Source organism: Rhinolophus hipposideros (assembly GCF_964194185.1).
Source record: "Rhinolophus hipposideros genome assembly, chromosome: 2".
Classification (NCBI taxonomy): Eukaryota; Metazoa; Chordata; class Mammalia; order Chiroptera; family Rhinolophidae; genus Rhinolophus; species Rhinolophus hipposideros.
Genome location: NC_138048.1, coordinates 82178039 through 82203803, shown reverse-complemented (window position 1 = coordinate 82203803; position 25765 = coordinate 82178039). Strand labels below are relative to the sequence as shown.

Below are 25765 nucleotides of genomic sequence, written 5' to 3'. Positions count from 1 at the left end.
AAAAATAAATACAGGGTCATTTAGCACCTTTAGCTAGAAATCAGCTTCTCCTCCAAAGCTGACTGCCATGAGTAAGATTGAATGAACTGTAATCATCAAAATGACTGAGAATTAAGAAAGAAAATTAATTCCTAAAGGAAATCACTGTGGATCTCATTAGTTCAGGAATAACCCACCTTAGGACTTTAATTAAAAATAATATTTATTCCAAATAAATGAGTGCTGGCAGGTTTCTGTAGAATCCATAATCTTGGTTATGCTAAATCTTTTCTTACATTAAGGCAGACAGCATTAATCTTATTTGAGATGCCCTCCAGTCTGACAGCCCTCAGAGAGCTGGGGCGATTTCTTGCAGCAGCCTTTTTATCTTCACAAAAGAGTTATAACTCATGCAGATACCTAATGTAAAAAGGTCTAGGCAATTAGAGACATCACTCTGAGATCTACACTGGCATTTTATCATGTTAGAAAGTATCTCTGATAATGAGTTTGTTCTCAAAGGGAGGCCAGTATCTTAACACTACCATCAAATTAACAGTGGTTATTATTTTATTTATTTCTACCATTCTTTGTTCCAGAAAAGTATCAAGGGTTTCATAAACATATTCATAGAATATGACCAGATAAAAAGTTCAACAAGTCAACAAAGAAAATAGGGCAAAGGAGAGAATGAGAGTAGAAAAGGTAGGAAGAAGTTGCCAGAAATGAGGTTAATATCTGAAGTGCATCCTGTAAAGTGATATACTTGCCAGCTGATTGTTGGCTTATATTTTAAGTCTTGTATCATGATTCGTCTTGAGAATTTTGTTCTGTACTTATTCTGATTATTTTTGTATAAGTGACTGATCGATGCATGCATTGGGTAGAATAGTGTACCCCCCAGAATTCACGTCCACCTGGAACCTAGAAATGTGCCCTTATTTGAAAATAGGATCCTTCCTGATGTAATCAAGTTAAAATGAGGTCATACTGAATTAGGACCCTAAATCCGGTGACTGCTGTCCTTATAAAAGAGGGAGATTTGGATTCAGAGACACACAGGGGAGAGGGCCATGATGACTGATGATGGAGGCAGAGATTGGGGATATAGGGACAAGCCAAGGACACCAAGGATTGTCAGCTAGGACGAGGCAAGAAAGAATTCTTCCCTAGAGCCTTCAGAGGGGGCATGCCCCTGCCAACAGCCTGACTTCTAACCTCCAGAAATGTGAGAGAGTAAATTTCTGTTGCTGAAGCCACCCAGTTTGTGGTTCTGTTATCATGACAGTCTTAAAAAACTGATACAACACTTAAACATTTTTTTTCTCAAGAACCTAGAATACATGCCCAGTATAAATATAAAGTTTTGAAGGAGAAACAATGAAGTAAAAGAAATGAAATTCTAAAAATGTTGCCTCGTAAGCATTTTGTTTAAAACCTATGGCTCTCCTATACATACTGGCTGGTGACAAAACAAGTAAACAAGTGAAAAATGTTAAGGGGAAAAACAGTCTTGGAAGCATCTAATCACGTTTAGTTTAACAGATTGTTTTTATAGGGATAAAAAGACTCGATATTTTATTATATATATTATTAGAGTCTAATAATTCCAAAGCTATACAGAGTGGACAGTCTTCAATAAATAAAAAATAGGAATGCAAGCATTTTAGAGCACAAGCAAGATGATTTCAGATCCACTTTAAGACTGAACAGAATTAGAAAGGTAACATAATACCTAGAACCCGATAAACGTGCTGAACTTTTGCAAACCAGATGAAAACATTAGTTGGTAATCTAAGTGTCCTGCACAAATGGAACCACTGCCTCGTGGCCCTGATATTTTAGGCTACAGACAGCCAGTGGTGGTGACTGGTGTGCACTCACAAAGGCCTGTTAGGAGTCAGGGCACTTCTCGGCTCTCACAGCCCAGGATTCACTGTCAACACGGTTCTGAGTTGCATTCAGAGCCAACATGCGGCTGTTCCTGGGCTTGGATAGCCTTTCATGCCATGAAAACTGCACTATCAGTAACTAGATCACAGACAAAGCCTGAGGCCAGATGCAGCCAGTGGCCTGTGTCTGGCCTGCTCAAGTATTTTGTTTTTTATTCATTGCTAACTTTAAAAAATTGGGAGATATGTGAAATTCCATTTCACCAGTGGGCATGAATTTCTGCAGGGGAGGCATGTGGAGCTAAATAACAGTTGCCCCCTTTGCTGGAGCCAGGCCCCCCTCCTGTGCCCACACCTCCAGGTGTTCAAGTCCACACATAACGCACAGGGGTCAGAGTGCAGGTTCTCAGGCCGCACTCCTGGGCTTCACTCCCGGGTGTGTGACCTGGAGCAAATGGTTTCTCTGACCCTTAGCTTCCTCTCCTGTAAAATGGGCATCATAATTGTGTCTACCTCATCAGATTATCTGGGCGAATTAAGGGTGTTAAAACATGTAAAACACGTAGAGAAGTGTCTGGCACACAGTGGAAACTCAGTAAATGCTTGTTGTTATTTTGATTATTATCAAGTCTTATCATCTTACCTATCCCACTTCCCTCACCTTTATTTCTTATGTGGCCCTTATTGGTGTTTGTGTTTTTGACTCCCTCTCTAGGTAAAGCCCCACCCTCAATGAGAAGTAGAGGAGACAGCTGGTCACCTGTGCACAGTAGGGCAGCAGGGGTTATACCTAGAGTTTTGATTAAGAGTCCAGATTCTACTGCCAGACAGCCTGGCTTCCAATCCCAACTCTTCTACTTCTTAGCAATATGTCTGTAGACGAATTACTTTACTCTCCAGAGCCCGTGTTTTACTTCTGTAAAATCATAATCATTGTGAATCAATGTGCCAAACACATAGTATGTTTTAGCTTTTATTATTAAGAACACTCAGCAGACCACAGCATACTCCTACCAATCAGCAACCCCAGGCGTGAGCTGCCTCAGTTTCTCCCAACAGGCTGCCAGTGCTGTTCAGTACTATGAGCCTTGCTGGTGGCTCTTTCCCAAGGGGGATTCTAGGTCTGAGGGAGAAATGAATTAGAAGGAAACCAGGTATAGCTTGGAACCACTCATTATTAACTCTCTGTTACCCCTTCATATTGTTACCCCAAAATATATGCCCCAGATAGTATTAAAACTTGCATGCCCTTGAAATTAAACACAACTCTTCTAAAATGGAAGCAGATTTCCTCTACCAATTCAAATAATAAAGGTATCTAAGCATATGACAAAGGAATGCAGGCATTACAAGTTCTTAATGTTTTCTAAAATAATTTTCTCCTTCCCTGGACAGACTTCTCAAATGATTGACTTTGTTGTGGGACATCCACCCACAGCTTGAATTCTCTCCAAATCTTATCAAAAACTTAAAAACAACTTTTAAAATAATGCTTTAGACAGTCACATTACACAGTTCCCGAGACAGATGATCTCAACAGTATTTCTTAAAGAATGCTTTGTACTCTTCAATTTGTTTTAGGCTCAATGATTCTAAAAATTTTTTATTATTTAAAAAGAACCAACCAAGTTTTTCTTCAATACACAAAAGAACTATAGACAGTCACAAACATCAAAGTGTTGCCTCAGTAAGAAAATCCTTATAAAAGTGTCTGCAGAAAACATTTTCTGCAGCTCACTGAAAATAAAGATTTAAAAATAGTTGAATGTTAAATTAATTTTAAAAACTAATCAAGACATATACAAGAATGGTCATAGCAGCTTTAGTCTTAAAAGCGAAAAAAAAAACAGTAGATGGGTAAATTACTTCTGGTAAATTCATATAATAAAATTAGACAGGAATGAAAAAGAACAAACTACTACATGTAACAATATGAATGAATTTTGTAGACATAATATTAAGCAGAAGGAGCAAATCTCAGAATACTGGTCACCTTTGTGAGATCAACTGGAAGGGAGTCTGAGGGACTATTCTGAAGTATTTTGGAATGCTTCGTATCTTCAACTGGGTGGTGTTTACATAACTTGATTCTTATGTAAAAATGCATTGAGCTGTACACTTAAGATTACTGGACTTTACCGTATTTAAATTATACCGCAGTTAAAAAGTAAATAAGAAAACTAATCAGATTTTAGCTGTGGATTTTCATCAACTACACGTGAGACTTCACTCAGACTCGAAAGTTGGAGTTTTGTCTCTAAAAAAGTTAGTAAACATATTGGTATTTACATCTCTTGTTACCAATACCCCAGAAGGTGACACTGTCTGATATTTTTCCAAATAAAATATGACTCAATTACAATTTGTGCAAAATAAACTCCCAGCCATGAATATACACATCGACAGAGAAAATGAATTCCAAAAGTCAACAGGACTGAAAAACTCTGCTTCTTGTTCATAGTTTGGTGTGAACAAAACTTTTGTCTCTCACCTCGGTAGCAGGCCCCCAAAAGGAGAATTTAACACTGGAAAATTCCTTGCATGAATTCAAAATTTGCTTTGAATGTTCACTGGAGGAAAAACCTGCTCTAGAATGTTTTCTCAAAGAAGAGGGATGCTATGAGCCTTTAGGACAAGACAATTCTTCATTGTTCCAGACTGTAGCCCACACTGTGAGATGCTCAGTTAGCATCCTGGGCTCCACCCTGTGAGGGGAATAAAGATGTCTCCAGGGATGAGCGTGATTGACAACCAACTACACCTTGACATTGTCTCCTGAGGAAAAGAGAGTGTCCCTCCCAGTGGAATGGGAGCCAAAATATAAAGTTCAGTTGCAGGACAATAAAATTACATCTTTTGCACATGATTTTGTGGCTGGAGCTTGGTACTCACTCATATAATCCTGTCTAGTGGGAAGAATTCAGGCTTGGGAGTGGGGCGGCGATGGACAAGTGTGCGACATGTAAGAGGGCACAAGTCATATCATATACATTGTCTATTTGTCAGTTTATTAAACAATTTTCCCCTTCATGAAAGTATCTTCAAAAAGACACCTGTTCCTAATTTGAACAAAAATGCCATATGTGGACTAGAGGTGGCCCTGACAGGGAGTTTGAAGACCTGGGGACACATGCTCTTACTAGATAAATAAGAGCCCTGCACCATTTCCCCATCTTTCCTAAAGGTATAATGCAAACTTGTTAGAGAACTGGTGACACAGCTAGCTGAAAAGAAGAAAACACTAAAAAGAAATGGAATCATCCCTTTTACAAAAAATGGATTCATGATACAACTTTAAATTTGAAAAAAGACCATGGGGTTAGGACAAGGGTCCCCAAACTAAGTGCCTCAGTAATATTTTCACTCTGCCACCTAGGGCCAAATAAATACTGAATAGTTCTGTATGTTATGTAGTAAGGTCCAAACTTAAGTATTCATTTATTTTTTAACAAGTATTTATGGCTTAAGAACAATATGAATCTAAGCAAAATTCCCATAGGAACAAGAGGGAAAATTTTCTCACAAGTTGCTTTACTTGACTTTAACCCAGACTATTTTAATACTGTCACTTACTGCCAAAAATTTAGCCCCAAAATTGAAGTTTTTGTTTTGTTTTTCAAATGTGGCCTCCTTAAAATGTTGGGTTGTACTGTTTTAGAGAGAGAATAATTTCAGGTCTTCTAAAACATTTTTTTTTTTTGCTTTGAAACTAATTTAGAAATTTCCTAATATGTGTATGCTCCCTGAGCTTCATTCTCGGGACAGAGGAGAAGAAAATATCCTCTTCCCTAGAAGGGCCATACTATCTTGCCTTGGGCTGTGAAGTCTGCCCTACCTCGTGCCACCAATCTCAGGAAAAGGAGGCTGCCAGAGAACTTGGCTAAAGGTAGGGAGGTAAAAGGTCCAAAGGATTAAATTTGCAACTCCCAAAATAACCCTAGTACTCCTGCCACCTCCAAATCAGGCCCTGCACGCTTCTTCATGCTGGCAGAGTGCCACCTCTCTGGCTCTATCCCAGGAGGCCCTGTGGAGCCATGGATGGCCTCTCTCTATAGGAAAGCCTCCCAGAGAGGCTGGGAGCCCAGTGAAATAAAGGTGGACATGGAAGATGTATTTTCTCTCTTCTTCCTCTTATTATTCTCTCTTTAATGTCCTCTCTTCTCTCCACTCTTCCAACTGTGTCTAGATTCCTGGAAGTCTTCAAGGATGGTATTTTCCAAATTGAATAATATGATAGCCCTTCCACTACGTCCAAATCCCACCTGTATTGTTTCTTTAAATTAGCTCCCTTTTTCACTTAAATTTTTAAAGATTAGCTATTAGTGTATAGCATTACTTTAAGACCAGTTTTACTTGCCATGAACAGCATGAAGTATAAAGTATAAATATACTTTATACTATAATATACTTTAATATAATATACTTTATACTATAACAGCATAAAGTATAAATATAATTAAAACAAAAATGTATAGCAATGGAATTTTAGTTGGATAGGGCTGCTTGCTGCAAGCCTTGCACCCGTTAGGTTAAGGAATGCTGGAGAAGTGTGTTAAAGACATACCAACATCAGAGTGAGACTTGCTTCTTGAAACAGAGACTGGAAAGAGGACTGAAGAGAGAGTAATTTTCTCATCTTATTTTAAAATACCATGTGTACATATAACTCAAGCATTTCCCACTTTGGGATATACTGCTTTGAGTTTTAGACTCACAGCAAATAAATTTGGTGAAATCAGAGTACACTATTTACTAACTTATTAAAAAACTTTTTGCACATTTTTTCTCATTATTTGTGTACCGCTTTGACCAACTATCACAGAGTATTTCTGATACAGGACTCTTTACTGTGGTCACAAAATGTGGTCTTTGGATACCATGTAACCTAAACCTTGACCCATCCCCATTTTCCTGAAGGGACTTCGGGTTCGAGGCCAATCGTCACTTTCCTAAGGTCACACAAAGCGTGCTCTAATTTTTATGTTCTTTCGGGCCAGAGGACAAGCAATCTTGTCCCTCAAGAGGCTTCAGGAGGGTTGCCTGGCTGGCGCGATGCCAAACCTCTAGCCTCCGCTGTGTTGATCGCAGTTGCCATGGCAGCGGCGCATTGTCTCCGCCTCGTTTCGTGACGTCAGGGAGCCAGCGTCCAATGGGAAAGCAGGTAGGCGTCACGCACCGCCTTTCCCGGCGGGCCCCGCCTTCGCGGCCGAGAGAGAAGCGTCGACTGTGCGGGCCACGCAAGCTCGAGTCGAGGCCGCGGCGAGTGACATCGTTTTCCAATCTATCTGCGTCCGCCGCGGCTCGAGAGCGGGCTAGGATGTTCAGGATGCTGAGCAACGGTTTTGAGGATGATCCCTTCTTCTCGTGAGTGTCGGCGGCCGGGAGCCCGCGAGGGCGCGGGAATCCGGGGATCGGGAGAGGCGCTATTTATGTTTTAAGCGGAGAGAGCGAGTTTTAGACGGCGAGAGGGCATTCGGAGTCCAGGAGGCGGTGTGAGGGAGAGGAAGGCTTGAGGGCATGAGGAGAAAGGGAGAAGACGGTTTGGGGGTGTCGCGTGGAACGGGAGGGTTTGGGGTGTGAGGTGAAGTGAGAAGCATTCGGGGGGCGTGGGATGGGAAAGGAGGTGGGGACGCGGTAGAAAGGAAGAGAAGGATTCGGGGCATGCGAGGCGGAGATGTCCCTCTTCCCCTCCGCACACACGCACCTCGGGGTGAGAATTGCTCGTAACCCGGCCGGACTTGGGGTGCCCCCTTTGCCTTCCGCCTTCGGAATGACGCCTCGGCAGCTGCAGGGGCTTTGCAGGCGACGACTCACTGCTGTCTCGGTAACTACCATCCCGGCGGAACTTCTGCTGGGAGTTCTGCTCCCAGGACCCTTCCCACCCTGTTTCAATTACAAATGAGGGGTGAGGAGTGTCTTATAGGATGACAATTCTTTGAAAAGGGATGCGGTTTTAAAACAGCATTTTCCCTAAGTGTTTATGAGAGCGCAACAAAGTTGTAGAATTGGGCTCTCACCTCCAAGGGCTTGCAAGTTGCCATGTGCACTGTTTGTTTTCTTTGCTTGCTTTGTTACAGAGCTAGCCTTGTTTGGGAAGGGATTCTTGTCTCTGTCAGAAACACAGATGGGGCAGGGAAGCGGGGAGAGGGTGCATTTAACACCTCAGGTAAACAAGCACTAACCCTGGGAAGGGCTCCAGGTGAAATAATGTGAAGCCTTAGGAGGAAACATCCAGAAATTGATTAATTGTTCCATTATGATCTAGTATTTTTTTTTAATTCTTCCTTTGGCTATTATATAAAAGTAATCTAGTTGGATCCCTAAGACAGGAAGATTTGTGATATTTTTTTGCCTTAGTGTCTTAATTTATTAGGGACCATTTTTTTTAACAAGGTTAAAATGTTCGCAGTTTACGACGGATTTTTTTTAAAGGAAAATACTATATTGATGTAAATGTATCAGTACTATTTTAAAACCAAATAATATAAAAGTGATGATCGAAAGGATAATGAATACTAGACTAAATGAAATGATTAATATAGAAAAATTAAAATTATTACATTTTATTGTAAAAGTTATTCTTTATAATGACGGTGTAGATGGACTCAGGTAAATTGATTATGCTGTTTTGTTCACTTGTTTAGGAGCTGTTGGGACATTTATGATCCGTGTAATTTTAACAAATTTCAAATTTTGTATTATGATTGTTCTTTTAAAAGTCTCTGAGAGTAGGGACTAAATATATCCATAGATTAGTTGAACTGTTGAAGTGGTTCTTATGTAATTGTGACATCAGTACAATGGGTTAAGAAGATTATGATAGACAGTTTTGGGGGTGCATTATGTCTTTGACTATATCAAAAAGAGCAATGGGCTTAACCATGAATGTATAATACGTACTTTATTTAAACTGTCTAGCAAAAGTGTAATTTAAACTCTTGGGTGGCTCTTTCTGAGCAAAGGCAATGAACAGAGAGTCAGGGTCAGAAATAGTAACATGACAAATAGGAGGCATACATCAAAGAACACTCTTCCCTGGTGCTTAGGATGGGAAGGACCAGCAGTTACACGTCAATGGGTCCTTCTTCAAATGTAGTTAATGTAATTAACTTTATGAAACTGATTCTTTGCTCCACAATTAACTATATAGAGAGTAAACATACTTTGGGGAGGTTCGGGAGAAAAAGACTGTGAGTTCATATTTATTTCAAGTAATCTGACCTTTTATCCCAATACCAAAGAAAATGAGTATTCCTTACTTAATATAAGTCAAATATAGACTTCATAAAGGTGACAGACTTATTAAATCTACTACTAATCTGAAGGAACACAGAAGAGTTCCATGCCCGCCATCTTTTATATAAATGTTGTATCTATTTCTAACACTGTGTGTCTGATCATTGGGTTCCTTAGTGGCTAGTTTAATATCTGAAATGTAGAAAGTATTCAGTAAATATTGTGTAATGTTAAGCTGGTGTCTCATAATTAATCTGGTATTCATTGCTGAAAGTAATTATTTGCATTCAATAAATGCCATTGTTGATTCTGGCACTTTCTCATTTGAACTCTACCATTATCTAAATGATCTATTAGTTAATAATCAAGGATATCACTATAAACATACTTTACTACTTTATTAATTATTCAAAAGTGGAGAAAAAATCCACTTCTTGGATAGAAATTTAGAATTATTAAATGATTTGAGACTGGTAAGGTACTGTGGTCAAATTGTCAAAATGCTTAAAAGATTTGAGTGAAAAAAACAATTAAAATCTGTAGTTTTGAATGCAAATGTATGCATTTTCAATGTTTATCTTCCCATAACAGCACATGTTAAATGTTTCATCAGAAAATTAAAGGCAAACTTTAAAAGCAATAGTTCGAAGTTGTTATTTTACTATGTATTTGGGACATTTTTAATATTGGTATTTTACTATGTTTCAGAGCTGAAGTTATTTCAGTGAAAATTTCCTTACAGTATACCTTCATATATATACCTTCTTAAATAAATAATACTTGTAATTTGCTTAAAAACACAAAGGCTAAAAGCTGGCAATTCCTGGCATGCAGTTTTCTCTCAAGAATACTACTTTGCTGTCTTATTTGCATTTTTGCTAAAGAACAAATAGGAATATGCATATATAAGCAGGAAAATTAATTTGAAGTTAAAATGATTTTGGCATCCTATACCCTAAAAGAATTGATTGTTTGGTATAAGAGTTCACATACTTGTATTTCTAGTATAATCTATAAATTTCTACTTTGTACAGAAACATGAACTTTGAATCTTCTGAGCTACAGAAATGAAATTCTGATCGTGCAAGTTTACAAAAAATAGCTATGTTACCTCTTATCAGCTATTAGATGTTAAAGACTCAGAAGCAGGTTGGCAATTCTATCAGCCATATTTTGAATCATAAATTGTTAGCATTTCCTTAAACTACCTAACATATGGGCATCATATAAGTGATGACCAGTCTTTGGTCAAAGCACTGCGTATGTATTCACAGGATATTGCTTTTTCCATTTCTTTGCTTTCTGCAGGAGCTAGAACTTACATAGCTATAATCTCTGTTTAAAATTTTTTTTAAATTTTATTTATTTTGTATTTTGGAGGTAGTTGGAGGACACTGCTCTAACATATTCACTGACTGAGTTGGAAGTGAATGTATTCCGTGTAGAAGACAGGCACTGACTGATATTTCTTTGATTGAGAATATTGTCATAGGAGGAAATTAAACAAAATTACTAGGTTAGCTTTTGTGAACATTGTGCAAGGTTACTTACATATTTGTTTTCAGACATAATATGAGATAGGTTCTTCATCAAGATGACATAGTTTGGTGCTTATTAGTATTCTAATTCTAATCTTTTACTAAAGGTAGCTTGAGAATACTCAGCTAAAATGTAAAGTTTTGATTTTCAGGATCTCATTTCATGTTAAGACCCCCTAACAGCTACAGTGATTTATAGCATCTAAAAATTTCTGTTCTTAGAAATATTTAAACGTGGATATTTCTTATAAATGAACTTTGCACATGTTGATATCATATTTAATAGATAAGCCTCGAACTGGGAGGATTTCTAAGGTAGACTATTGATTTGGAGCATTTTTTGGTTCGTTAGCTACAAACCATTGAGTTTTAGGAGCTAGGAGAACAACATGTTTATGACACAGTTGCTGTGTCAAGGAATACCATTTAGTCGCATCCACTCATATCATTGTTTAGTTCTCTCAAACATTATAAATATCCACATAAAAGTAGGGGGAGGGGACCATAGTCATTCCTGTAACTCAATATCGAAGGTTTTTGCCACATCACCATTATAAACTACTTCTAAACAATGGGAAAATAGAATTGCCTGTGGAAATGTAATTCAGTCCTCAAGTATTAATATTTCTTAGGTTTCTACTATATGCCCAGCCATGTGAACTCTATTATAAGTTTGTAAAAGTTATAGCCCATGCCCTCAATATTCTCTTACGGATGTTATATGCATTATATCTAGTATTAAAACCTTGGATCACCTGATGTGTTTTGTTTATGGACATTCACCTCATTGAAACTAGGGATCGTTTCTTTATGATCAAGAGAACCATAACAATCTGCTGGCTAAGCTTTTGCTCCCTCTATGTATGGTGGAAGGAAGGAATTTTCCTTGATGAATGGGACTGCCATGTCAATTATCTGAGACCCTTATGTAATAACTAATGGTTTTTACTTAGAAGCAAAAATATCTATATTCTCATACAGGCCAAATAAAATTGTAACCTGTCCCCCGCCAAATATATATGTTATATGTATATATACACACATATATTTTACATTTGAGAGAATCTTAAAAATAGGAACTTATCCTGAAGTGAAACTGTACCAGCTATTAAAAAAATTTTTTTTATGTTGAAATTATTCCCAAAAAAGCCAGAATCAATTTAAGACTTAAGAATTTTTTTGTGAGGGGAGGGGGCAACAATTTATTTTTCCTAGCTTGTGATAGGTCAATAATATGGAGTAGAAAACATACATTTGGTACCAAATGTCATTATGTTTGGTGTGGTTTGTGTCCGCCATCCCAAAAGAGATAGCATGGCTATCTTAATAGTATAAATAAATTTTTCCTGATTTAAATGAAAATGCATCCTCATGGAAAAACCTAAAAATTATAGAAAGTTTGGTAAAAGGAAATCATGCATCCCAAGATTTTAGCTCTATCAATTCTTTGGTGTATTTATTTCCTATTTTGCATATATGAAATTTTTTTCCCAAAATTGGAACCAAACATTATGGTTATAAATATACTGTTTTTCCTCAATATTTAATCATAAGCATTTTCCCAGTTTTTAGATTTTCTTTAAAGTATGAATTTAGTCTCTGCAAAATACTATATCCTGTGGATGTACAAAGAATATATTTCATATAAATCTTTAAATACATTTTCAATTATTATGTTAGGCTAATTTATGTATATGAAATGTTCAGTTCATAGGGTATGAACTTTATGAGGCCTCATCATATTTCCAGTTTATTTTCTTAAAAGAATGAAACATTTATTTTCAAAAGAGAACAATATGAATACATAGAAATATATAAAAACTATAAATATCTTCCCTGAGAAAACAAACTTGTATTAGGTTAATTTAAAAAATATTAAAACCACTGTTTGCTACCACAAGAGGTTTTTGGCTTTGATAAAAAAGAATTCAGGCTTGGACAAGAGAAATCTTAGTCTTATCTCCAAGCATTTGCTGTTGTGGGTAGACATAAGTTGAACTCACTTCATGGTCAGCTAGATTTCTTCCTGAATGGTTCAGACAGGTGCAAAGCCAGACTGTGAGCCCACTTTTGTCTTAATGCTTTTCCCAACAGGCCACCTTTTGTTCATGTCACTCAAAAAATAAAGATTTTTTTAGTATTTTCTCTACATATAAATATACCTGCTCTTTTTAAGTAAAGAGAAATCTGAGCAACACTTTAAATGAGCCACATTTAGTTGCTGAAATTTTAACCCAATTGTGATACAACCGGAAAAATGAATCTCACTAGATTTTATGTTTCTATAGGAAAATAATAGTTGTTTAATACTTATCCACAGTACAAAATCTAGTATTCCCTGAAGTGTCTTTCTTCATTGTAATTGAATCTTATCCAAATATCTAAACTAAAGTTTAACTGGTTTTCTTAAGTAACTATACATTAACAAGAATGAACATTTTAATCTCCCTATTTGTACCCATATTCTAAGCTCTAAATATCCAGTGAGTATAGAACTATAAGCAAAACGACTCTCTTTTGAATCATTCACTTTATAACTTTATATAAGGTGGTATGAAATCCTTTAATTCCCATAGTACTATTTCTTTTTGTTCTTTAAAGATGTTTTATTATTATATATTTTAAATATATACTATAAAAGTATAACAATATTGTGTACCCAATACTCAGAATTTCAAAATTTACACCTGCTATATCCATCTCTATTGCTGCTACAGTCTCCAAAGTGTTTTAAAAGCAAATTCCAGAATTCTTGTCATTTCACCCCTGTGTATATATCACTGAAAAATATGGTTATCTCATTACATAACCACAATACCATATTCACATCAAACAAAATTAACCATAATTTCAGTTGGCATCATCTGGCACTGAATATCATTGAGATATGAAATATTTTATAATATAGTTTTAGAGGTAAAAATTAGAAGGAAATTGTTTCTTAGATAATTCACTTAGGGTCTTAGAACTACTTGAAACTCTGCTTCTTTAAGTAAAAAGTAGAGAGATAAATACAGCAAATTCTGATTTCCTTAATTTTAAAGTAACTTTTGATCTTCAGATCTTGATTTGGAAAAGCATAAAACAATTCCCTTTCTTCCCTCTAGTGCACTATAACATAACCTGCTCATTGTGTGCCATTGACCATTTAATTTTTAAATTGTTGCAATTTCCCCATAGTATTAGTTACCTGTAATTCTTCTATAAGAGTGATTCTCAGACTTTTTTAACAGGTGGAAAATCCAGGAATAGTAGTCTGTTAAATCTTCTGTGCCTGTCACTCCTATCAATGTGAGGTATGACAATTAAGTTCGCAAACTCATGCTAGAAAAATTTCTACATCCCTCATTGCTGAATATCACTATGGTCATCTTCGAAGTACTCCCCTTGGGAAGCTATTCACTGATGCCAGTGCCTGCCCTTCAAAGCAATTTTGGAACTCTTTTTCTGGAATGGCCATCAGAGCTGTCATCGTATTACCCTTGATGTCCTGAATATCATCAAAATGTCTTCCTTTCAATATTTCCTTTATCTTCAGGTAAAGAAAGAAGTCATTGGGTGCCAGATCAGGTGAGTAGGGAGGGTGTTCCAATATAGTTATTTGTTTACTGGCTAAAAACTCCCTCGCAGACAGTGTGCCGTGTTGGCTCACACATTGTCATGATGCAAGAGCCATGAATTGTTGGCAAAAAGTTCAGGTTGTTTTTATCTAACTTTTCTCTCAGTCTTTTCAGCACTTCGAAATAGTAAACTTGGTTAACTGTTTGTCCAGTTGGTACAAATTCATAATGAATAATGCTTCTGACATCAAAAAGGTTAGCAACATCGTTTTGACTCTTGATGTGGACTGACAAAACTTTTTTGGTCATGGAGAATTGGCTGACTTCCACTGTGCACTGCGACACGTTGTTTCAGGGTCATATTGGTACACCCATGTTTCATCACCAGTGATAACATGACCCAAAACATCGTCTTGCCTCTCCAAAAGGTCTTGGCAAACATTCACCCTCTTTTGCTTTTGTTCATCGGTGAACTTTTTCGTGACCATTTTTGCACACACCTTTCTCATGCCAAGATTTTTAGTTAAGATTTTCCTAACTGTTTATCAGTGTTTACTTGGTCTGTTATGTTTCTCGCAGCCGACGATTGTGACGCATAATTCGACAAATTTTTGCAATGTTTTCATCAGTTCTGCTTGTTCCTGGCCTCCCTGATCTCTTTTCATCGGTGACGCATTCTCTCCCCTCAGAAAAACATTTAATCCATTTGTACACTGCCATTTGCTTCATGGTATTATTCCCATAAACTTGGACTAACATGTCCCTGATCACTTCCACTCTTGCCAAGTTTAACAAGAAATGTAGTTTGTTTGTTGCTCTAATTCAAGCTCAAAATTTTTCACAACAACACACAAAAGTACGCAATAACAATAATGAACGCCACTCAGCAAGATACTGCCACACATTGACATGAAAACAGCTGTGAGACACTGATTTATCAAGGTTATGAAACTTTATTGAGCTGTTTGTGCAGTGCTAATGAAGCGCACGGTGGCAAGTTCTCGAATTTAATTGCCAGACCTCATAAGAAAAAAATCCAAAACTAAAAATCTCACAAAAATTCATGGAAAATGACCTTATTTATGTTTTTCAGCATTGTATATATAATATCTGTACTTGTTTTTTTCCTTAATATGTTAGTCTGTTTTTAATTGGAAAGACTATGAAATACATGTAATATCTAAATAAACCTTCTGCTCATGTGTCTTTAGTTTATTATATTTCCTAAGTGAATTTATTACAACTACATTTCTCCAGTTCATACCCAACATTCAGCTAAAGAGTCTCTTCATTCTGAGAGACTCTGTTACTAATTTGGTTAAGAATAGTTTAATTTCTGGGCTTCTGTTGAAATTTTTGTATTCTCTTACATTGAGAGCATCCTAAACCTACACACATTGGAGTGCACTTTTATGAGTTTGCGTAAAATTTGTCAGTAAGCAGGAAGGAGGCTGGAAAGTAGTCAGAGCAGTGTCCCCACGTGGATTCATATAAAAAAGGACAACAGGGTTATGGCAGGAGAACAAATAGAGAAGTAAGAGAACTAAGAGTACACATTAAAATTTTTTAGAATATAGTTAGTCAATGATCTGCTTTGTAAAGTGGGTTTCAATCATCCAGACCAGCAGTGGCTTTAATGCAGAGGTGATTGGAAATTATCATGTCAAACAAGTATGTAGAGGAATTGCTGTTTATTTAAGTCATTCATAACTATATTTTTCTACTTAACAGTCTCCTTTAAAATAGTTGACATTGCACAAGAATAAACAGATCTGAAGACACTCTTATATAAAGTCTCCTTACTAAATTTATTTAGAGAATATTCATCTTTTAAATTTTTTGTTTTGGTACTTTGTAATATCTTCAGATGTACTTGGGAAATGACACTGCTTTCTGAGTAGAAGACGAGATTATGATTGCTGGAACTATTGATGCCTACCTAGTTCTTTATTTTTAGTAAAACTCTACTGCTAAGATATTATTGTTTCTTAATGCAACGTGGTGATCTAATTTGGTTAAACACAGTAGTTTTTTTTTTTAATCCTTTAGATTAAAGCACCCTTCCATGATTTATGGTAGAATCAACTTAATCATTTGAAACATTCAATTTTCTATATCCAATTTTCAGAAACATTCAAGTTTAATAAGGCAATAAGGTCTCAGAACTACACAATGTTTTAGAGTACTGTATCTGTCTTAGCATATATTTAAAACAAAGGCTTAATTAATAACAGCTGGGAAATATTAATTTTTTAAAACATAAAACTTAGTAGCATCTTACCATGAACCAAAATTTGACAAGCTAGTATAGTTTAGGGTTTACACTGATGAAATAAATTGTCATTATTTTTTTACAGCACTTTAGTAGGAGTTGCCACAAGATAAACTTTATTAATGTTATGAAAGAAGAGCACATTTACGCAGCCTGGACTGAACATTTGCATTTGATTTGGAATTACAGAAGTTTTTTCCCATCGCAATTTTCCATATTTACACATGCACTATAACACTTTAAAAAATGAAAAAGACTTTTAAAATTCTGTAACATCTAACATCTGTCAATTAATATTGTATTTTATAAAGTACCAAGATGCTTTACTTCTTCAAAAGTGTGTTTTCGGCATGTGTAATACATGCTATGGCAAAAACTCAAAAGGTATAAAAGAGCACATGGTTAAAGACTCCCTCCTCACAACAATGTGAATATACTTTATTGAACTGTACATTTAAAAATGATTAAGATCGAAAGCAGTCCTAAGAGGCAAATTCATAGCAATACAGGCCTACCAACTCTAAGAAGCAAAAAAAAAAAAAAAAAAAAAAAAAATTCTCAAGCAATCCAACATTACACTTAAAGGAACTAGAAAAAGAAGAGCAAGCAAAGTCCAAAGTGAGTAGAAGAAAGGAAATAATAAAGATCAGAGCAGAAATAAATGTAATAGTCTTTAAAAATAAAGTACAAAAGATCAGTGAAACCAAGAGCTGGTTCTCTGAAAAGGTAAACAAAATTGATAAACCTTTAACCAGCTTCACCTAGAAAAAAAAGAGAGAGGATGCAAATAAAATCAGAAATAAAAAAGAAGTGACAAGTGACACCACAGAAATAAAAAGGATTATAAGAAAATATTACAAACAATTATATGCCAGCTAAGGACAATCTGGAAGAAATGGATAAATTCCTAGAAACATACAATCTTCCAAGACTGAGTTAAGAAGAAACAGAAAATCTGAACCAACCAATTACAACTAACAAAATTAAATCAGTAATCAAAAAACTCCCAACAAACAAAAGCCCTGGACTGGATGGGTTCAAAGGTGAATTTTACCAAACATTCAAAGAAGAATTAACACCTGTCCTTCTCAAACTATTCCAAAAAAATTCAAGAGGAGGGAGAGCTCTCAGCCTTATTTTACGAAGCCACTATTACCCTGATTCCAAAACCAAACAAAGACATTACAAAAAAAGGAAAAGTGTAGGCCAATATAATATTTACAAAATATTAGCAAACTGAATTAAGTAATACAATAAAAAAATCATACACTGGGCTGGCCCGGTGGCTCAGGTGGTTGGAGCTCCGTGCTCCTAACTCCGAAGGCTGCCGGTTCGATTCCCACATGGGGCAGTGGGCTCTCAACCACAAGGTTGCCAGTTCAATTCCTCGACTCCCACAAGGGATGGTGGGCTCTGCCCCCTGCAACTAAAATTGAACACGGCACCTTGAGCTGAGCTGCCGCCGAGCTCCCAGATGGCTCAGTTGGTTGGAGCACGTCCTCTCAGCCACAGGATTGCCGGTTCTTGACTCCTGTGGGGGATGGTGAGCTGTGTCCCCTGCAACTAGTGGCGGCAACTGGACCTGGAGCTGAGCTGCGCCCTCTAAGGCTAGGACTGAAAGGACAGCAACTTTAAGCTGGGCCACACCCTCTACAACTAAGATTGAAAGGACAAAACGACTTGGGGGGGGAAGAAAAGCCCTGGAAGTACACACTGTTCCCCAATAAAAGTTCTGTTTCCCTACCCCAATAAAAAAAAAATTAAAAAAAAAAGGTCATACACCATGATCAAGTGGGATTTATTCCTAGGATGGAAAGTTGATTCAATACTTTTATGTATTCCTGGGATGGAAAGTTGGTTCAATGGAGAGCAATCAATGTGATACACCAGATAAACAAAATGAAAGATAAAAATAATATGATCATATCAATAGATGCAGAAAAAGCTTTTGACAAAATCCAGCATCCATTTATGATAAAAACTCTCAGCAAAGTAGGAATGGCTATATAATAAAGGCTATACACTACACACCCACTGCTAACATCATACTCAATGGGATAAAGCTAAATGCATTCTCAAGATCAGGAACAAGACAGGGATGTCCACTTTCACCACTTTCATTCAACATAGCTTTGGAAGTTCTAGCCACAACAATCAGACAAGAAAGGGATATAAAAGTCATCCAAATTGGAAAGGAAGAAGGAAAACTGTCATTATTCACAGATGACATGATACTATATATAAAGTACCCTATGGATTCCACCAAAAACTATTAGAACTAATAAATGAATTCAGTAAAGTAGCAGGATATAAAATTAATATTCAGAAATCAGTTGCATTTTTATACACCAATAATGAACTGTCAGAGAAATTAAGAGAACAGTCCCATTTACAATTGCATCAAAAACAAAATCCTAGGAATATATTTAACCAGGGAGGTAAGAGACCTGTACTGAGAAAAGTTTAAGACACTGAAGAAAGAAATTGAAGAAGATGCAAATAAATGGAAGAATATACTGAGCTCATGGATAGGAAGAATTGACATCATTAAAAAGACCGTACTACTCAAAGCAATCCATAGATTCAGTGAAATCCCTATTAAAATACCAATGGCATTTTTCACAGAATTGGAACAAGTAATCTTAAAATTTATGTGGAACCAGAAAAGACCCCGAATATCCACAGCAGTCTTGAGAAAGAAGAACCAAATTGGAGGTATCATGCTTCCTGATATCAAACTATCTTACAACATAGTACTGGCATAAAAACAGACACATAGATCAATTGAACAGAATAGAGAGCCCAGAATTAAACCTATGTCTATATATGGTCAATTAATCTATGACAGAGGAGACAAGAACATACAGTGGGGTAAAGACGGTTTACAAGTATTCAATAGATGGTATTGGGAAAACTGGATAGATATATGCCATATACAAAAATAAACTCAAAATGGATTAAAGACTTAAATGTAAGATGCGAAACCATAAAACTCATAGTAGAAAACAGGCAGTAAACAAACTGTGACACATTGCTCTTAGTGATATACCCAAAATTTATAAAAATAAAAAAAAGTCATACAACTCAACACATACATGCGCACACACACACACACACACACACACACACAAAACTGAAAAATGGGCAGAGAACCTAAATAGACAGTTTTTTCGAAGAGGACATAAACATGGCCAATAGATATATGACAAGATGTTCAATGTCCCTAATCATTAGAGAAATGCAAATTAAATCTACAATGAGATATCACCTCATACCTGTCAAAATAGCTATCAGTGATAAATCAACAAACAACAAGTGTTGGCAAGGATGTGGAGAAAAGGGAACCCCCATCCACTGTTGGTGGGATTGCAAATTGGTGCAGCCACTATGGAAAATGGTTTGGAGGTTCCGCAAAAAATTAAAAATAGATCTACCTTATGACCCAGCAATTACAGTCCTGGGTATTTATCTGAAGAAATCTAAAACTCTAATTTGAAAAGATATATGCACCCCTATGTTGATTGCAGCACTGTTTACAATAGCCAAGATATGGAAGCAACCTAAGTGCCCATGAATAGACGAATGAATAAAGAAAAAGTGGTGTATATATACACAGTGGAATATTACTCAGCCATAAAAAAGAACATTTGTGACATGGATGTATTTAGAGGGCATTATGCTGTTAAATAAGTGAGACTGAGAAAGACAAATGCCATATGATCTTACTTATATGTGGAATCTAAATAAATGAACAAACAAAAGAGAAAAAGATTCGTAGATACAGAGAACAAACTGATGTTTGCCAGAGGAGAGTGGGTGTTGGGAACTGGGTAAAAAGGTGAAGGGATTAAAAAACACAAATTGGTAGTTACAAAATAGTCATGAAGATGTAAAGTACAGCATAGAGAACATAGTCAATAATGTTGCAATAACTATGCACAGTGCCAGGTGGGTACTAGACCAATCGGGGGGGATCACTGCATAAATTATATAAATGTCTAACCACTATGCTGTACACCTGAAACTAATATAAAATAATATTGAATGCCGACTATAACTGAAAAATAATAAATTTAAAAGAAAAAGATTGTTTATCACAGCAAGGAGCAGTTGATTGCATTAATGATGCAGTTTGTTAAGAGGATGTGTAGGCAGTGTTTTCCAAACTGGCCTTTCCCACGTACCAGGGGTTCCTGGAGCTATGGTTGCAATGATTGCCTGTGATGGAGGTGCAGGAGACGTATAGGAGGGGGAGGGAGCCAGGGGACAAGAGCAGTTAAGACTGGGGGCTTCCACCCTCATTGCAACCAGTCCAGCTCCACTTCTATCTATTTTACATATTAGGCTTATAGGAAAACTCCCTTAAAGAATGCATTCCAGGCTAAAACAGTTTGCAAAACATTGTACAATAGCATCATGGCAGATAGGACATGGGTTTAGGCTCAGACAGATTTATTATAGTCTTAGATCTACCACTAAACTAGCTATGTGACCTTAGGCAAAATACTTGATCCCTCTGTTCCTTGATTTCCTTATCTGTAAAATTAGAATAATAATGGTTTCCTACCTGATTTACTGTTGTGAGAATTGAGGTAATATGAAGTACACAGAGCTCGGGGGGAAGTAAAAAGCAGCAGTGAAGTTTAGCTATTATAGTTGTTTAGTGAGATGCAAAAATGTTCACACAAAAAATGGTTAAGATAGGGAAAAGCTTATCTCTGCACTTTTCTGTATGTGCTATACTTCAAAAAATAGCTTAAGATGTGGTACATATGTACACAATGGAATATTACTCAGCTGTAAGAAAAGGTGAAATACTGCTATTGGCAACGACATGGATGGATCTGGGGAATATCATGCAAAGTCAGATGGAAAAAGTCAAGAACCGTGTGAGTTCACTCATGTGGGATATAAAACAGAAAACAAAGGAACAAACAAGACAAACAAAAAGTGCATAGACTCCGACAACAGTATGGTTGTTACCGGAGGGAAAAGGAGGGGGGGAAGGGAGGTAGAGAGGGTAAAGGCATCAAATATATGATGACGGAAGGAGACTTGACTTTGGATGGTGAACACATAATGCAATATACAGATGACGTATTATGGAATTGTAAATTTGAAATCTATATAATCTTTTTAACCAGTGTCACCCCAATATATTTAATAAAAAAATAAGACTCCCACCTTTGGTCCTCAACTATCTAGTGACCCTCCCAGAATACAACCACTGTGATCAGTTTGCTGCATAGCCTCCTGGGATTTTTTTCTATACATTTGTAAAAATAAATAAATAAATATATATATATATATATATATATATATATATATATATATATATATATATATATATCTTGTTAATCCTTCCATATCAGTACATAAACATCAGCCTTGCCCTTTTAAAGGTGGCATAATATTCTATTTAAATTCTTTTAAAATGCTGAAAAGTGTTTATTTGGCCCTTCCTATCCTTTTTTGTTATTGTTGTTTTTTTTTGTTCTTCTATCAGTCAAGAAACATCTGTGGGCCAGATAATTTTGGATAGAGGAGTGAGTAAGAGATATGTGTTCCCTTTCCTCAAGAAGCTTCTAATCTAGCAGAAAAGACAGACAATATTTTTCATGTTATTTTAATTTCCAGTAGTCTTTGCTTTATAGAGAGCTAACACAAATAGCAACATTTTAATTATTTTTAACTTAAATTTTAAAAAAAATTCCTCTTTGATTACCAATAATGTTTAACCGATGTCTTCCCTTTGAGAGAAAGAATATAAATTAGAAAAAAATAGTGAAGAGTACATAAAAGAAAAATGATAAAAATAGTTGGAATAGTCAGTACTACTCAGAAGTACTGGAATGAGATTAAAGCTGACAAAAATAAAACAAGTATACCTTCCCACCTACATTGGTTCAGTTGCAGAAAACAATTTTACTCTAGCAAATTTAGCCAGAAAGAAACTTATCACACGGTATTAAATGGCGTAGAGAGGGTGGCCAGTTAAGTCAGTTGGTTAGAACGTGGTGCTCTTAAAAGGTTGCCGGTTTGATCCCCACATGGGCCACTGTGAGCTGTGCCCTCTACAACTAGATTGGAACAACTACTTGACTTGAAGCTGATGGGTCCTAGAAAAACACAAATAAATAAAATGTTTTAAAAATAAATAAGAAAGAAGAAGAGAAGAGAGGAGGGGAGGGCTTGGGAGGGGAGGGGAGGGGAGGGGAGGGGAGGGGAGGGGAGGGGAGAGGGTTTAGAGAATTATTGTGATAGCTGAAGGAAATAGATTAGATTGAACTCTCAGGAATGTCTCCCTAAGCCACATCACAGATCCAGATGACTGAGGGGCCATCTGCCACTTCTAGCATTAGGAATTGCTGAATTGGGAAGCTGCTGCTACTGCTGCTGGCTCCAAAGCCATGGTATACCTGCTAGTACTCATACCAGCAAAATGGATTTCTCATGCCTGTCCCCTGATTCCCATAAAGCTCTAGTGATAATACACACTGAGTTCTGCTAACACTGCTGCAGGAAAACTGTATCTCTGTGATCATGCTTACCGACAAAGAGAAGTAATACTTACGTACAGACTGTGTTGCACCTCTACCTCTCAATTCTCTAATAATTTCCTACAATTGGCAGAACCTTTGCTGCAGTGGAATCCAGGAGGTTAAATTTTTAGCTTTGTAGCCTCTATAGGATAGAAAGGCACATTGAAAGGAGGTGAAATGGATTGAATGCCAATCTACATTGTATAGCCTCTTCCTTTCCTTCTCCCAATCTGTATCTCCCTTTCAACCCCAAGCCTGCTCAGTAATTTCTGGCAGCAAAATGGCCTTTAGCCTTTGTGTTGCTATTTTAAAGCAAATAAGTGAAAACTACTGTGACAAGGGAAAAATTAAAGTTTGAAGTCATTATGCTCCCCTCCACTTCCTTTTTAGGAGGATAGATTATTGCTCCAATGATACTCCTCTGCTGTACTGAATCTCAGAAATGGAGGAACAAAAAAAGCATCATAAGCTCTAGAGATCTGCTGTATAACACTGTGCCTATAATCAACAATACTGTATTGTATATTAAATTTTTCTTAGGAGAGTAGATTTCATGTTAAGTGTTCTTATCACAATAAAAAGTAAAAGAAAATTTTAAGAAGCTAGAGAAGCTAATTTGATACAACAAAGAAAGATAAGTCTATTGGGCCTCAGATTAAAAGAGTTTTGGGAGGATGTTAAAGCAGGAGAGCCTTTTCTTTCTTTCTTTCTTTTTTTAATAAAAGGACAACTGCCAAGATCTGAGAGACAGACAGAAAATGGAGTCTCAAACATTGAACCAAACTGTAGGACTAAACACACATTACAGCTTCTCCCTCCTAATTCAGACCTGTAAAAGTCACATAAAATACTTTTAATCATTCCTTTTCCAACATTAATTAAATTTCTTAACTTGGTCTAAGTATGTAAATAACTGCAAACATTTGAGGAAAACTAACATGAAAAACAGAAGCTACACTAACAAAACAGAAAACTCAACATTTAAGGAATCAAAGCTAATGAAACAAAGAAGACTATAGAAAGTGCAATTAAGATCTTTAGGAGACTAATTTCTAGTATGGCCAAGAAAGCTCAGTTGTACCAACTCTCCTGCAGATAACACTGTGTGCCAGAATAAAATACAAAAACAATTTTCTGGACAAGGTATGAGAGAATGACCAAAACCAGACATGAACTGGAGGTGACTCAAAATTGAAAAAGGACCAGGAACAGAGTTTAGTGCAACCACACTCCCTGGAAGGTGAGGGGGAAAGTCTCAAAAAGGAGAGAATCGGTGAGCACAAAGTATTGTGAATAAATTCTGCATCTGAGGCTTAAACCACACATGCGTGGCACAGACACATGTAAAGCATTCCAACTAAGGAAAAAAGAACTAAACTAAGATCTGAGCTGTCACTCACAAAACAGAATTTGAATTTTAAGACCAGCCAAAATAATTGACTGCTTGAAAAATAATCAGTATTCCTGAATATAATAGATAGCTTCCACAATATAACAGCCACAATATATGGATATAATCCAAAATTACTTGACAAACAGGAAATTGTGACCCATTCTCCGGCGAAAAGATACAGATGGATCTCCAAGTGATCCACATGTTGGAATTAACAGACAAGAATTTTAAAGCAGTTACTATAATTGTGCTCAGTGATATAAAGGAAAATATGCTTGCAATCAATGAAAATATGAACTATCAGTGGAGGAAGAAAAATTATAAAACAACCAAACAGAAATTCTAGAACTGAAAAATACAATATTAATATTTTTAAGGAAAAAGTTCACTGGATGGGCTTAAACAGCAGAATAGAGATGATGCAGGAAAGAGTGAATCTCAACATAGATTAATAAAAATCAATCTGAAAACAAAATGAAACAAAAAGAGAAACTTGGAGGTGAGAGAGAATGAGGCATTGAAACTAGCTGAAATAATAATGGAAATTACTAAATTTGGTGAAAGATAAATCTTTAGAGTCAAGAAGCTGTACGTGAACTCCTAAGGATAAGGATGAAGAAATCCATGCCACTCCATCATAGTAAAACTTCTGAAAGCCAGAGATAAAGAGAAAAATCTTGAAAATAGCTAGAGAAAAATGACACATTGATTGAATATTAGAGAATAAAAAATTTGAATTATCTTAGGCTTCTCAGCAGAAAACAATGAAGGCCAATAGACAATGAAACATCTTTAAAGTGCTGCAAGAAAATATTCTTTATGAATAAAGGGTAAAATAAAATATTTTCAGATAAAAGAAAACTAACAATTTGTTGCAAGCATACCTGCAGAGCAAGAAATGTTAATGTTCTGTAGTGAAGAGAAATAATATCAGATGGCAACTTGGATATTAAGGAAAGAAGAGTGAGGGTGGTAATTTTTAAAAAGTTTGAGAACCTCTGTCTTAAGACTTGGAAAATATTTTTACTGTGTAGTGATTTTTAGTGTTTATAGTTAGAGATAAAAATTAGCCTCATAGAGATGATCTGTAGCTTTGTCTATTAAAATAACATATGTTCAGTGTTCATAACATAGCTATAGTTCTCAATGCATATTTTATAAAGAAGAGTTTAAAAAAATAAACAAGGCAACATTCTTTATTATTCCTCACTGGAATTTATATTGTTGACTGCCCGAGGTGGCCCTGGTAACATTATTTTTCAGAGTGCTTTTTTTTTTGGCCATTTCGCTTAGTGCTAGTTTATGCTTGCTACCTGAGTTGTGTTACTTTGTGTTTTTATCATTTTTATATAG

General features: G+C 36.3%; 1 protein-coding gene across 11 annotated transcripts in view; it reads left to right on the top strand.

Annotated features, from left to right (window-relative positions):
• The first annotated feature begins 7075 nt into the window (after positions 1 to 7075).
• MLF1 (myeloid leukemia factor 1) overlaps positions 7076 to 25765 on the top strand; it is a 35304-nt gene continuing 16614 nt past the window's right edge. For 7 of the 11 annotated variants that reach the window (XR_013991717.1, XR_013991718.1, XR_013991719.1 and 4 more), the window contains exon 1: positions 7077 to 7235. Coding sequence is in view for 3 of the 11 variants with exons in the window: in XM_081025978.1 (XP_080882104.1) it covers positions 7189 to 7235 (47 nt within the window). In the remaining 8 variants the exon portion in view is untranslated. Of the gene's footprint in view, positions 7236 to 25765 lie in introns of all 11 variants that reach the window. The other 4 variants (XR_013991722.1, XM_081025976.1, XM_081025979.1 and 1 more) reach the window with 2 other exon arrangements.